The following is a 14,216-nucleotide window of genomic DNA, read 5'->3' as shown; positions in this document are numbered from 1 at the left end:
CACAGCTTTTTTGTGTGGATGGAGCAGATGCTTTTCATTTCCCAAAGCCTTGATTCTTGCATATGTAGACAGTGGAGGAATCAGAGGAAGAGCGTTGTGATGGTCAAGTCCCTGGATCATTTCTTTTCTCTCACTGGTTGAACTTTCTTCTACCAGAAGGTGACTGTGGCCTCCAGGTATTGTTCCCCTCCATTTGGCTACTTGGATCTGCACTTTTAGATGTACCTAAATTTGTTGGGTACTGTTTTTAAAAATCTTTTGACTTTCATAAACCATTCAGATAGAAATATTGACATTTGGAACCACTTTGTCACCTATGTTGCTAGTCATACAATGATATAATCCAGGATTTATCCAGAAAATTCTTTCCTAGGGCTGAACAGGAGTTTTTGCCTTGTCTCCTTTGGGTAGAAGGATACTTGTATTTTTCCTCAAGTGTCTTTTTGAAGCCTTTTAGGGGCCGACCCCATGGCTTAGAGGTTAAGTGCACACGCTCCACTGCTGGCAGCCCGGGTTCGGATCCCGGGCGCACACCCACACACTGCTGGCCATGCTGAAGCCGTGTCCCACATACAGCAACTAGAAGAATGTGCAGCTATGACATACAACTATCTACTGGGGCTTTGGGGGAAAATAAATAAATAAATAAATAAAATTATGAAGCCTTTTACTATTTCCTTTTAGGTGGTGATTGAACTCTATGTAACAACCCCTCCAGGGAGTTGGTCTTTTGCCAGGTAGTCCTTCTCCCCATACGCATTCCCCAAAGTACTCAGCATTCCTCCAGTCTTACCTAAAGTTCTAGGCTGATGGTATTAATGAAGTCTCTCTGTCCTGGTGCTTATTCTCTGACCCGTGGGAGATTTCTCTCTCTTGCTCGCTCTGTTTTTTAAAGTCAGATATGAAGGCGTCCTTTACCTGAAGACCCATTTAAGCCTGTTTTTTTAAACCACAGATTGCAGCCCATTAGTGGATCATGAAATCGATTTAGCAAGTTGCAGCTGGAATTTTTTTTTAATAAAATAGAAAATATCTATGTGAAAAGGACAAATGTTGCATAATTCCATTTATGTGAGATACCAAGAGCAGACAAATTTATAGAGACAAAGTAGAATGGTGGTTGCTGGGGGATGAGGGAGAGGGGAATGGGGAGTTATTGTTTAATGGTTATGGAGTTTCAGTTTGGAAAGATAAAACAATTCCAGAGATCAATGGTGTTGATAGTTGCACAACAGTGTGAGTGTACTTAATGCCACTGAACTGTACACTTTTAAATGGTTAAAATAGCAAATTTTATGTTATATGTATTTTACCACAATTTTTAAAATATCAGAGTGTGTCATATTTACAGTACTCCTCCCCATTTTATATGTGTACTAGATTACAATAAAAGTGTATTTCTTATTTTGAGTTAGAGTTAAAACATTTAAAAAACGATGATTCTGAGGAGTCGAGAGAACATGATGCAGCAGGCACACCATCCTCCCTTGTCTTCTCTCATCCATGCAGCACTCTCCCAGGATGGACAGAGCAGTGTTTTTGCAGTAGGCAGGAGAGAGTTTAGGTGAACCAGTGCCAAGAGACAATGCCACATTGAGATGAATGTCAGTGTGATATTGTGAGACCCCTCTTGGGTGCTAAAAGTAATCACCAACAATTAACATTAAACTATGTAGCCAGTATGGTATGCCCTGTTTGCCAGCCAGAAAAAGAAGGATGGGTTTTTTTTTTTTATTATTATTATGGAGTGCTAGACATTATGCTAAGCAGTTTGTATGCAGTATCTCATTTAGTACTCAAAAAATAGGTCCAATTACTATACTCATTTTACAGATGAGAAAACTGAGATTTAGCCAGATGAAGTAATTTGCCCACGATTACAGTATAAGTGATAGCGTGCAAGCGTTCTCGTCTAGGGCCTCTCACCCCAGTCATTCTCTGCTTAACTATGCTATGGCGTGAGATATGATAAAACTCTTATTACCACAGAAGGATCCAGAGAAAAGCTCAAGCCTTCGTCAATTAAGTCAGATCATTGATGGGTACCTGTAGTGCCATAGGGGTTCACCCTAGAATGACATCTGCGGGTGAATCTTTAAGGATTATGCCTGGGTCCTTGCAGTGCGTATGGATCAGTCAAGACCTAGACTTACTAAAACACCCCTTGTTTTAAGAATTGATGTCCCTCTATAATTCGCTCAGGACAGTTGACAAGTAATCCTTTGGGTAAAATGAAGGTATGGATATGTAACACTCCTGCCATACTATTAACTTTTCAGAATATTTCTGCTATTCTAAAAATTTGAGTTTCTGTTAGGAACTTACTGATACTTGAACTAGCTACTGAATCTTGAGTTTTTTGTATTACTATTTGAGAGGTCTTGCTCCTAGGAGCCATTTTTACTTTCCTCTCTATTTCTGCTTAATATACATCTTATAAATTATGTTTTTCCTTTTGATATCTGGATCAGAGCAAAGTCCATTGTACTTAATTAAGGAAATTATGCAAATGTAGCTTCTGTAAGTGTCCCTAGCAGAGCCATGACTCTCATGTTTATGACTGTTTAGCTCTATTACACTTCGGTCTTTTTAATCCTTATGTAAAAGGTAAACATATGTATACTACTTTTATGGTATATAATGATGAGCAAATTGAGTATCAAAAAACTATTAGTGATTCAAAATATAGTTTAAGTATATTCAGATTATATATACCATGTTAATTTTGTTTAAGGAATTTTTATTTTGATATGACTCCAATTTTTAAATAAAAGTCTAAATTTTTAAATATAGATTAACCTAGTAACCATTTTAGTCAGGATTTCAAGCCTGAAAGAGTATTGCTACCAAGTGAGTATGTTGGGAGTTACTATATATACCTAAAAATACCCTTTTAACCTTTTGTTTGTGCATTTAATTTAGGAAAAATGAAGAATTAATCAATTTGTTATAAATAAAGATTGCAGCACATACTCGCGATGATTTAGCAAACTTCTTTAATATGATATAGTATCTGCTACTCTCAAGAGATAGAAAAATAAATCTTGGAAAACCTCAAGATTGTCAAAAATTGTAGTTGGCAAGAAAAATACTTCAGATAAACACCTCAAATTATATACTCACTGTTTTAAAACTGATCTTATAGAACTCTTACCTGGATTTTTAATAATATTTTGACTAACATTGTACCCTATTTTTAACAACTTCTTAAAGTGGTATAAGAGAAAGAGTTCATATGTGTAAAACACATGTGCAACTAATACATTTGCTCTTTCTGAATAAATACAAGTTTTAACTTTACCTTGCCAATGAAATCTTTTGTCTGTAACTCCACAGTTAAATTCCTAGAAAGCTATTTAGATTAGTTTGCCAATTTATAGAAGGTTTTAAGAGTGTACTTAGCTGCATTTTTGTACATAGCATTCAGTCAATAGCATATTGCACCAGAGTGTGTGTTTTCTTTGTATGCAATGGAGATTTACTAACATTGCACCACAGAACTATCAACTCCTTCAAGTTAAACACTCCGTAAATGCGTTGGAATGCTCCTAGCTTTTGTTTTCACCAGCCTTTTCACAACCTCTTTCTAAACTCAGCTGAAGATTCGCACTCTGAGAATCTCCCATGATTCACCTCACGCCATTCTGAGTTCCTCTTATGTTTCCACTCTGGCAGCACTTCCGGCTTTCCTATTCCTGGGTGGTTGTTCTGTTTTATAATGTTTCTAAATGTCTACATATTTTATATCACCAGTTAGACTGTGAGTTCTTTGAAAACCAAGGATTTATGTCTTTAGTTTTTCCTGTCATAGTTCTCTCTAGGATACTGTAAATTACAGTGTTTCTTCTGTAGGCTCCTCAAGGATTTGGAAGCCAGAGCAAATTTCAGATTTAGAAAGAGGAGGACAGAGAACAGTGAGGGGGAATTGGGCAGCATCTATTCAGTGATCCATAATTACCAGGATGCACCTTGCCCCCTCCCAATCCCCAGCTCTCATGCTTCTACTAGTACTGAGGCAAGGCAACTAGGCAGCATGTTTCTCTTGCACACCAGCAGCCACCAAGTAAAAACTTCTTCCCTCCTATGGATGCCTTCACTATTCCTTTTCATCAGATATTACTTGTATAAAATGGTGTTAAGCCAATGGACAAGTGAAGAGATGACCTATGCAGTGTAATTGCCCATGGGACCTTGGTTCTTCTGGACATGGTCATAAGTTTCATGGCACCTAGTGCAGTATTCAGTGGATGTTCAATAAAGAGTATTGACTAATTCATATGGGAATATGGATATGGGCAATCTGGAGAAGTAAAACAAAAGTGAAACATTTATGGTGACACTGAAAGTATTGGGTTTTTTGAACAGCAAAGTCATATTCTGAATTGTGTTGGTCTTAAACTAATAAGAGAACAAGTTGTCCATAAGTTATGTGAGATGTGGATGGAAGAAAATTGGGTTGGAGGTAGGTCAACATGGCCTGGGGTTTGAGGAATCTTTTGAAATTTTTCTGCTAATAACTCATAGAAAATAATCAACATGAACCTAATTTTTAAAAACAACTAGTTTATGTGAGTAAATATGGAAGATTTGATGATAACATATTGACTATAGGATTGTGGGTGCTAGCTTTAAAAACCCGTATAGAAAGACATTTCACTTATATTTTGGGAAATTTAGGCTATTGAACTTCTTTTATCACTTATTTCCCATAGTTCTGCAAGTGAATCCGGTTCTCAAAGCGCTTGTGACCAACTTGTAACTCCAACAGCCCTGGCTGCCTGTACCAGAGTCGACTCCTGTTTTACCCCGTGGTTTGTCCCATCTCTTTGCATTTCCTTCCAGTTTGCTCACCTGGAGTTCCGTCTTTGTCATCACCTTGATCAACTAGGCACAGGTACTCTTTACTTTAGTATCGGAATAACATCCACTTAATACTTATTGTTTTGTCTTGAGTGTTCTCAAGACACAATTCATCAATTTTTACCCAGATAATTTAATTTCAGGAAGTAAAAAGGCTTCGAGGGGTTTCCATTCTGTGTATTACAATATTATTGATGTCTCAAGGTTCTGTAGTTGCTAATCACTTCCCTGACCCAAAGCTCCTTCACTACTAATCAGCACCCATACCCATATGGTGGTGGAAATTTTTAGAAGCAGCGTTCATTTCCTGTAACGACAAGCACTGGCAAAGTTATTCTGAAGTTGATTTTGTATAACAGGTGTTCCCCTTACTTTGAACCATTTTGTGGACCTGTTATATGAGTTATCAACTGTATTGAACTGACATGGTTTTGCATGCTTCCCAATGAGAATTTTCAAGGAAGTTACAAAAATTGCAGGTTTTACTATTATTCTAGTTATGATCTCTTTGAAAGAAATATGTCTGTTTTTGTTCTGTATCCTGAGCCATCACATTAATGGCAAATAGATTCCAAAAGTAGTTGATATTACCTGATTTCAAAAGCACGAATGCCTTCTACAAAAGATGGGCAAATTTGCCAATAATTTAAAGGACTAGCATTTTTACAAATTTGTAAGGTAGAAGATTAAATTTTCCCACACACCAAAGTAGCCTTTTACAAATTTGCTAATGTTACATAAATAATTATTCCTAAAAGTCTATACCAAGCCTTTTCTAGTTAATACATCTTGATTTAGGTATTAGATTTTCAACCTACATGTAATGGAAAAAGGAAAAAAAAAATCAGATTAAAACTAAACACAGCTGTTGTTAAGCATCTTGCTTTTTCAGCAAAAATGGAATTTAACCTGCTTTTTCTTTTTTTTCTTTCTTTTTTTTTTTTGTGAGGAAGATCAGCCCTGAGCTAATATCCGTGCTAATCCTCCTCTTTTTGCTGAGGAAGACCGGCTCTGAGCTAACATCTATTGCCAATCCTCCTCCTTTTTTTTTTTCCCCAAAGCCCCAGTAGATAGTTTTATGTCATAGTTGCACATCCTTCTAGTTGCTGTATGTGGGACGCGGCCTCAGCATGGCCGGAGAAGCAGCGTGTCGGTGCGCGCCTGGGATCCGAACTCCGGGCCGCCAGTAGCGGAGCGCGCGCACTTAACCACTAAGCCACGGGGCCGGCCCAAACCTGCTTTTTCTAACTCTTTTTGAGTCATGTTTTTGGTTTTGTGATTTGGTTGGTAGGTACAGAGCACTTCTATAAAACTCTCCTTAGATATTTACCTCCTCTTCATTTTATTTGTTGTCTTCAGTGATCAAATTTTTCTCTTTGAAAGTGAATGTAACCTTTGGACAATATATATTTGAGAGACTTGCTGAGTGAACAAAACAGTTTTGTTTGCAAATATCAAGTGGTAATTCAGATATTGTAATATCTTCAAGAGAATGTTTGAATTTATTAAACACCAAATATTAAATTCAATAACCAGAAAGTCTAATAATTTAAATGTTGTCTCTATTTCCATAAAGTATTGACTCATCTCAATTGCTGTATTTCTTGTTTGTTTTCTCAACAGCTCCACCACAATACCTACAGCCATTTATTTCTGATAAAAATATGCCATCTGAACTAGAATACATGATTATTTCCTTCAGAGAACCACACATCTATCTTCGACAGTGGAATAATAGTTCTGTCTGTCAGGACATCCGGTTCTCAGCTCAAGCAGACTGTAAACTTCTAGAATGCAGAAATGTTACGATGCAAAGCGTGGTGAAACCCTTCAGCATCTTTGGACAGATTGCGGTTTCCAGTGATGCGGTAGAAAAGTTGCTTGACTGCACCATCATAGTTGAGTCTATATTTGTAAACTTTGGGCAACATGTAGTTCATTCTCTAAACACTGCAATACAAGCTTGGCAACAGGTATGCACATTCTAGAACAATTTACAGTTTACGTGTGATCTTTTACTAGGCACTCTATGTTATCACTCTAGTAGTAAGTTAAGCACAAACAAAAATGTGAGGGAATGAAGAATTTGATGGGCACTATAATATTTGGGACCTTCTCTGTTTTGGCAAAGTGATGCATGTTATTTTTAAAAGCTTTGGAGAATACAGGTTCTCTACACAGGCATCGGAGATCATGCCCACATTTTTGTGACTAATGTACCACATCTGTGTGGAAAGTAACATATTCCCAGAAATTTTTTCCAAGTATTATGGCTTTAGTTTGCCAAAGCTTCAACTTAGCTATGTCTGAAATTGTCTAAGCATCCATTGCAGAAATGAAGAACCTGTGGGAGCCTTTCTGATAATAAGCATTTCATCTTTTCAAAGAGAAAAAACAGTGAGAGGAAATATGCGAGCTCAGTATAGTCTTAATCTTTCCCCTCACTATCATTCTGCCATTTTGATTCACTACAAAGCACTTGATAATGAATTTTTTTAATCAAAGACTCTTGGTTAATAATTTTTTACTTTTATCTCTTGTCAGAAATTAGCCATATCAAAAAAGAGATGAAATATAAGTCTATGCTGAATGGCATATTTAAAATGAGGAACCTGTCCATGTCCACTATCAGGAAAATAATTTCACAGAATGTTTGATAATAATATACTCAGCAGTTGAACAACAAATCAATTCTGTTTCCCTTACTGATTTTCAGTATAATATTGTATGTCCTTAGTGTTTGTGTTGCTATTTAAGCTGAGACATTTCCCCACATTTTGTGTATGTTACATGCATTTGTGCAAAGCTAGCTGGCTCACCAAGGGAAATGGTCCTTCATCCCACACTGACCTCATGTGGGGACGGTGGCAGGGGAGCAGGGGAGGGGCTTGAGTTCTCTAACTTAAGAATTTTTATGGGAATAAACTCTTTTCTTTATATGCATGAAGACCTATACTAGACTAAGGAATTAATTACCTAACATGGCACTACAATAGCAAAGGGAAAGAAGATAACACATCTGTTTCATATTTTAAAATTCTTTTTTAAGGGCATTCCATGGTTTTCTTGTTGCAAAGGACATGCGTAAAATAAGAGCTAGTGTGATCTAAATCTTTGCAGCTGGTTTGAATAGCGATGTGAAAAAAACCTCCATGGCTCCAATTTCTGTTTTTTGTCATATTTTGAACAATGCATTTAACAAAAAACAAACCTAGAAAATATAAAAGAGTCATTGATAGAGCATTTAAGCCTAGGATATTTTTGTCCTGGTATCAGGGCCATTATAAGAGGACTCATGTGTAGCAACTACTGCAAAATGGCCTTCAGAAACACCAGTTTCCTCCCAGGATAAAAATATTCTGTTAGACACAGCTATACATATAAATAAAATACGGTGCATAAATATTTAAATGTTTTAAACCACATCAGAGTGTGAATGACTGACTGGCTAACACAGTGCCTTGAAGGAATATTCTAAGTTTTTTTAAAAATGGAATTGTATATTTGATTAAGTAGAGCCATATGTCACGTAGCATATTGCTGACAGGTACATTCTATGAATAGTTGGTTCTGATTTATACAGGGATTTGGCAATGTTAACATGAGCCACAAGAGGATATACTTCTGTAATTGTTGCTGTAATTTTCTTGTTTCCTCCCATGTCAAGGGTACTTGCCACCAAGTTTTAATGTGGTAGGCGTCTAACCCTATGTATTCTAAAGCAAATACAAAAATGCACTACTTTGAAATTATAGGACATTTGACGTTGAAATGTGCTTATAGAGGGTTATTAAGTTCTTGTTTCTAAGATGTTCCAAATGTGGTTTATCCCTTTTAGAGGGGAAGTTTAGTTTTCTAAGCTTGGACTTTATTGTGTGTATAATGCTCATATACAGTATAATTGTTGTCAATGAGAAATATGAATTTAATAACCAGGATAAGTTATTTGAGTTCTCCACATACTTTTTATCGGGTTCATATCTGAGACAAGTCAGTTGTATCCAGTGTGGATGGAGCAGACCGTTGAAGCGTAAAACAATTTGGCCTTTCACCTTTAGGTCACAAGTTCAAGATTAACAGAAGCCTTCATCATTGTCTGATTTCTCTGGTTGTAGATTTTTTTCTCTCTTTTGTAAATGATTAATGTTTTGTGAAACCAGATTAAGGACCCAAGATGCCACTTAGAGTTTGCTTTATATTTCTATGTCACATTCCCACATTTGGACAAAACAGCATTTAAAGGGAATTTTTATTTAAAAATCAAGGTTATGCTCATATGTCTTATCTTACACCAAAATAATATCTGTTTAATTACAACACTGCACGAATCTTAAATTTAAATAAGCCGTCTTTTTATCTTTTTTTTTTTTTTTGAGGAAGATCAGCCCTGTGCTAACATCCACGCTAATCCTCCTCTTTTTGCTGAGGAAGACCAGCTCTGAGCTAACATCTATTGCCAATCCTCCTCCTTTTTTTTTCCCTCCAAAGCCCCAGGAGATAGTTGTATGTCATAGTTGGACATCCTTCTAGTTGCTGCACGTAGGACGCGGCCTCAGCATGGCCGGAGAAGCGGTGCGTCGGTGCGCGCCCGGGATCCGAACCCGGGCCGCCAATAGTGGAGTGCGCACACTTAACCGCTAAGCCACGGGGCCGGCCCAAAATAAGCTGTCTTTTAATTACAAATCTGAGTGAGCATTCTGAGGTTTAACCTACATGATATCATATAAAATGTATACAACTTTTTTATAATATACCAGAATTTAAGACATTCCCAGAAATGCTTAAACTTATTACAGTTATAATGAACTCCACAGATGAAGGAGCAGTAGAGAAACAGTTCCCTGAGGACTTTGAGTATTCTTCAGAAAAATGTAAACAACCCCCTTGTGTTCTTTCATTTACATTTTTTCCTGAAACCCTCATCATTTATTAAAGGTCAGTTTTTAGAGATGAAGAAAGTAATACTATTTGTTTTCTACTCAAGCCCCATCTGGTAACTTAACCTCTGTGTTACCAGCAGATTGATCCCAATTCATTATGAAAACTGAATTTTAATCTCAGGGTGTGGATCTAAGGGAGAGTTTGGAATCGTATCCCCTTCTTCATCGTTGTACTCTTGGACCTAAAGGAAAGAAAAATGTTTACAAGAAGAGCAGTTTATGTTGATTATATAATACTAATGGAAAAATCTCATCAAAACTAATTATATACTGTGACTCCAGTTTAATTAAAGGTTTACAAACCCGTAAATATATAAGATATGTAAGATAGGATTGAATAGGATAGACTAGGATAAGAACAGGCAGGATACTCAGAAGAGAAAAACTGCTGGAAGAAAATTCACCAAAATGTTAATAGCAGTTATCTCTGGGAGTAAAATTAGAGACTTTTTTTTAAAAAATCCATACTTTCTGTATTTTCTAATTTTTCTACGGTGAGCTTATATTACATTATAAATTTAAAAATTAAATTTACTAATGTATTTGTTTCATAAGTGTTTATTGAGTAGTTATGTATCGGGCATTATGCTGAATACTGGAGATTTAACTTGTAAATAACACAGACCTGGTTCCTGCCCTTATGCAGTATAGAGTCTAATGATGGAGACAATATTGAACCCATAGTCATACAAGTAATTACTTAATCCCAGTAGGGGTAAGTGCTATGAAGGTGAAATATAGAGTGTTATGTGAACATAAAAGAGGGGGACCTAACATGGTCTGGGGAGGATCTCAGAAGGCTACTCTGAGGAAGTGACCTGAAAACAGGAACCGGAAAGCTGAGTAGAAAGACGTTAGTCAAGCACGGAGGAAAAGAGGTCCAAGCAGAGGAAAGACACTGAGACAGGAAGGAGTTTGACGTGTTGGTTGAGTTGAAGGGGACCAGTGTAGTGTTGGAGGAGCTGAAGAAGGCTGGCAGAGCTGAAGTGTAGTGAGCAAAGGGAGAGTGGTTCAAGATGCAGCAGGGGCCAGAGCAGGCAGGACTTCTAAAACCCGCCAGCAGTCAAGTTTTGAAATCACAGCTCGTGATTAAAAGCCACAGCAGAGAGTATTATGGTAGACAACAGGTAATCGTTGGTTGTTGCTTTAGTCTCACTCAGCCAGATACTCTTTTTGTGATGTGTGGCTGTCAAGCAAGGTTCCACTCCGTGAGAATAGGGGTTTGGTGAGAATAGATGGATGATAGAGCGAGGTCTTAGAAGCCCTCGGGGGCCTCTGGAAGAATGAGGTCTTTCAGGGCCTCTTCCCAACTGCAGCCATAGAGCACTTCCCATCCACTTTGGAGGCCTTCTGAATAACTAGGAGTAAACTCTGCCTCCCATGATAACTGTTCTAGATGAGATTCTAGGTCTGGTCTTGGTCCAGGTATGTTCATCCATAGATTTCTTGGCTTCAGGCCTCATAATCACTTAAATCACCATGCTCATGAGTGATAGCCCCTTTTATTCTCCCTCCCCTCAGTAAAATGGCAAATGATGGAGTGGGGCATTGCGTTATTTAGATCCAGAGCCATGAAGTAGAAGCCAACTGGAGAAGCATCAGTTACATATTACCTCCCATTGTCTGCCAGTTGATTGGCTAATTAAGAGTTTTTTCTTGCTTGTTCAAGTTAATCATTTATTTAGCTATTATTTTAGTTTACCACAAGTATGTTTATTGTTTGTTTGTTTGTTTTGGTGAGGAAGATTGGCCCTGAGCTAACAACTGTTGCCAATCTTTCTCTTTTTGCTTGAGGAAAATTGTCCCTGAGCTAACATCTGTTCCAGTCTTCCTCTATTTTGTATGTGGGAGGCTGCCACAGCATGGCTTGATGAGCGGTATGTAGGTCCAAGCCCAGGATCGGAACCCGTGAACCCCGGGCCACTGAAGCAGAGTGCACAAACTTAACCACTATGCCACAGGGCTGGCTCCTGTTTATTGTTTTTTAAGCTATAACCTAACCAGAATGATAAAGGAGTAAGCACAGAAATGCTCTATCACTTGCCAGTGTTTTGATATAACAGCAACCAATGAAGATACCATTAAGTAGAGAATGAGGTATCAACACAAGAACGTATTACTAATTTGTTGAGCTTTAGCAGATTAATGGAAGACATTAGCTGATTGATGACTATTAGCTGAAACAGACACCAACAACTGTTTTTCAACTAACATTATTTCTCTTGAAAATTGCAACTTGGCTTACACTGACTCTGCAGTTGATCTGTTTTGTGTGTTCAGCCTCTTAACAATAGAGGGAAAGTTATGGTTTTATTTACATCTCTCCCCGAGCAGATTTACACACACACACACACACACACACACACCCTCCCCCTTAAGGGATCTGGGGATGTATTACCTAAATGATCCTTACTTTCTGTAGGGTACAAACTGTGGCTTTGGTAATTGGTCTTGATTGTTGAGTTTAGAAGGCTGGGAACAGGGTAATTCTAGCCTCCAGTACTTTGCTCAAAAACATGTACTACTCAGTACAGCATTCTTTGTAGCATGTTAATTCATTTTAAAATGTTAAAAGTTTGAGGGTTCTCATTGTTCTTTTACTCTTCTGTGTGTATGATTTATTTTGCAAGAGTATAAATCAAAACATATTCTTGGAACATTTAAGATCTCTTTAAGGTATTTTCTGTGCTTATCCTGAAAGTATGGAATACTTTGTATACCAGAGCTAATGACAACAGATCTTTTAGTGTTTCTCTGTTGTAACAATCGCCACTGGGCAGACAGCTGCCAAACATCTTGCAATTAATCTGATGCACGTTGGCTTTCATATTCTTTTTCTTTCAGAACAAATGCCCTGAGGTAGAGGAGTTGGTCTTCAGCCATTTTGTGATCTGTAATGACACACAGGAGACAATGCGGTTTGGCCAGGTGGATACTGATGAAAATATTCTGTTGGCGAGTCTCCACAGTCACCAGTACAGCTGGCGCTCTCACAAATCCCCACAGGTACTTGAGAAACAGCCTTACAAACACAGCAATTGTTAAGATTGGGGATTCATTTATTCTGCATTTGTGTGCCTGTGTCCAGTTATTTCCCTTTTTAAATCTCCCAAGGAACCACACAGTGTAGCTACATCTGACAGAAACCCAGAAATGTTAGAGGTGGGAACACAGTGCACCCATGCTTTTCTTGGAATTGAACATTCTGTTTAGCACGGGTACTGTTGAGGCAGCGTGGTGTGCTGGTTATGAGGTTGGACTCTAAAGTGAAAGTACGTAGGCTTAGATCCTGGCTCTGTATAACCTTGCTTTACTTTCTGTGCTTGAGTTTCTCATATGTAAAATGAGGATAATAATTGTACCTATTTCATAGGGTTGTGAGAACTAAATGAGTTAATATGTATAAGGCACTAGAATAGTGCTTGATATGCTGTAAGCATTACATGTTGGGGATTATTATTCATTCGTTTATTCAGATTTTTACTGTGTACATCCTCTGTGCCAGGCATGTACTAGGCACTGCGAATTCAAAGTCAGGGAAGTCACAGTCCTTGACCTTCAAGGACAGCTCAGGTCTGTGATGAAGTGAGCACAATGACAAACTATGCCCAAGGCAGAACTGAGAAAAGATATACCAAAGGATGTCTGTTTTCCAAGTAGTGTAATTCCATTTTCCTGTCACTTTAGATGGGAATAATTAGAGGGATATGCCCTGCAGGGATAATATGAGGATGAATTAAATACAAAGACGTGGTCTTAAATGAGTAAAAGAAATCCTAGGAAGTACTCTCAAGAATAATGTATTTCTAAAACTTTGGGTAATAAGGAAACTACTATCTGCTTGTGATTAAAAGAAAGTCATTAGATTAGAGAACAAGTTTTCCCATCTGCTCTATAGACCAGCTTCAGAATATGTTATACCCTCAGACTCCCTCTTGCCTTTTTTTTCCCAGTAGCTACATTCTGATTTCTTACTTGCTTTTTCATCATATTGCTACACTATTAGTGTAAAATTTGGAAAAGTAGAAACAGTGCAATTCTTCTTATTTAAGTGTATTTATTTAATTCTAGTTAATCTGACAGGACATTAAAACTACATAAATCCTTTTTTCAATAAAAGTTCTTACAAGAATATCTCTTTGATATGATATTGCACTCATATTTTTAGAGTGAATGACATGCCCTTATTTTCTAATTTTCCTCTTGAGAAATTTTCATGTTAGAGAGTTTTTAAGGTATTTGATTGTTTGCCCCTTGTGACATTGAGAGCAGTTTGTTTGTTTGTTTCAAAATTAAGTTTCTCAGGAGTGGCCCCGTGGCATAGTGGTTAAGTTCGAGCGCTCCACTTCGGTGGCCCAGGGTTCACAGGTTTGAATCCCGGGCGCAGACCCATGCACCACTCATCAAGCCATGCTG

General features: G+C 37.7%; 1 protein-coding gene across 8 annotated transcripts in view; it reads left to right on the top strand.

Moving 5' to 3' along the window:
- VPS13B (vacuolar protein sorting 13 homolog B) overlaps nt 1-14,216 on the top strand; it is a 741,189-nt gene that overhangs the window by 638,444 nt on the left and 88,529 nt on the right. For all 8 annotated transcript variants that reach the window (XM_087447588.1, XM_087447586.1, XM_087447584.1 and 5 more), the window contains 3 exons: nt 4,713-4,894; nt 6,484-6,833; nt 12,645-12,806. In XM_087447588.1, coding sequence (XP_087303714.1) covers nt 4,713-4,894; nt 6,484-6,833; nt 12,645-12,806 — 694 coding nt within the window. The remainder of the gene's footprint in view (nt 1-4,712; nt 4,895-6,483; nt 6,834-12,644; nt 12,807-14,216) is intronic.

Source organism: Ceratotherium simum, chromosome 23, assembly GCF_057802395.1.
Source record: "Ceratotherium simum simum isolate JZ-2026a chromosome 23, ASM5780239v1, whole genome shotgun sequence".
Lineage (NCBI taxonomy): Eukaryota > Metazoa > Chordata > Mammalia > Perissodactyla > Rhinocerotidae > Ceratotherium > Ceratotherium simum.
This window is presented reverse-complemented; position numbering and strand designations above follow the sequence as displayed.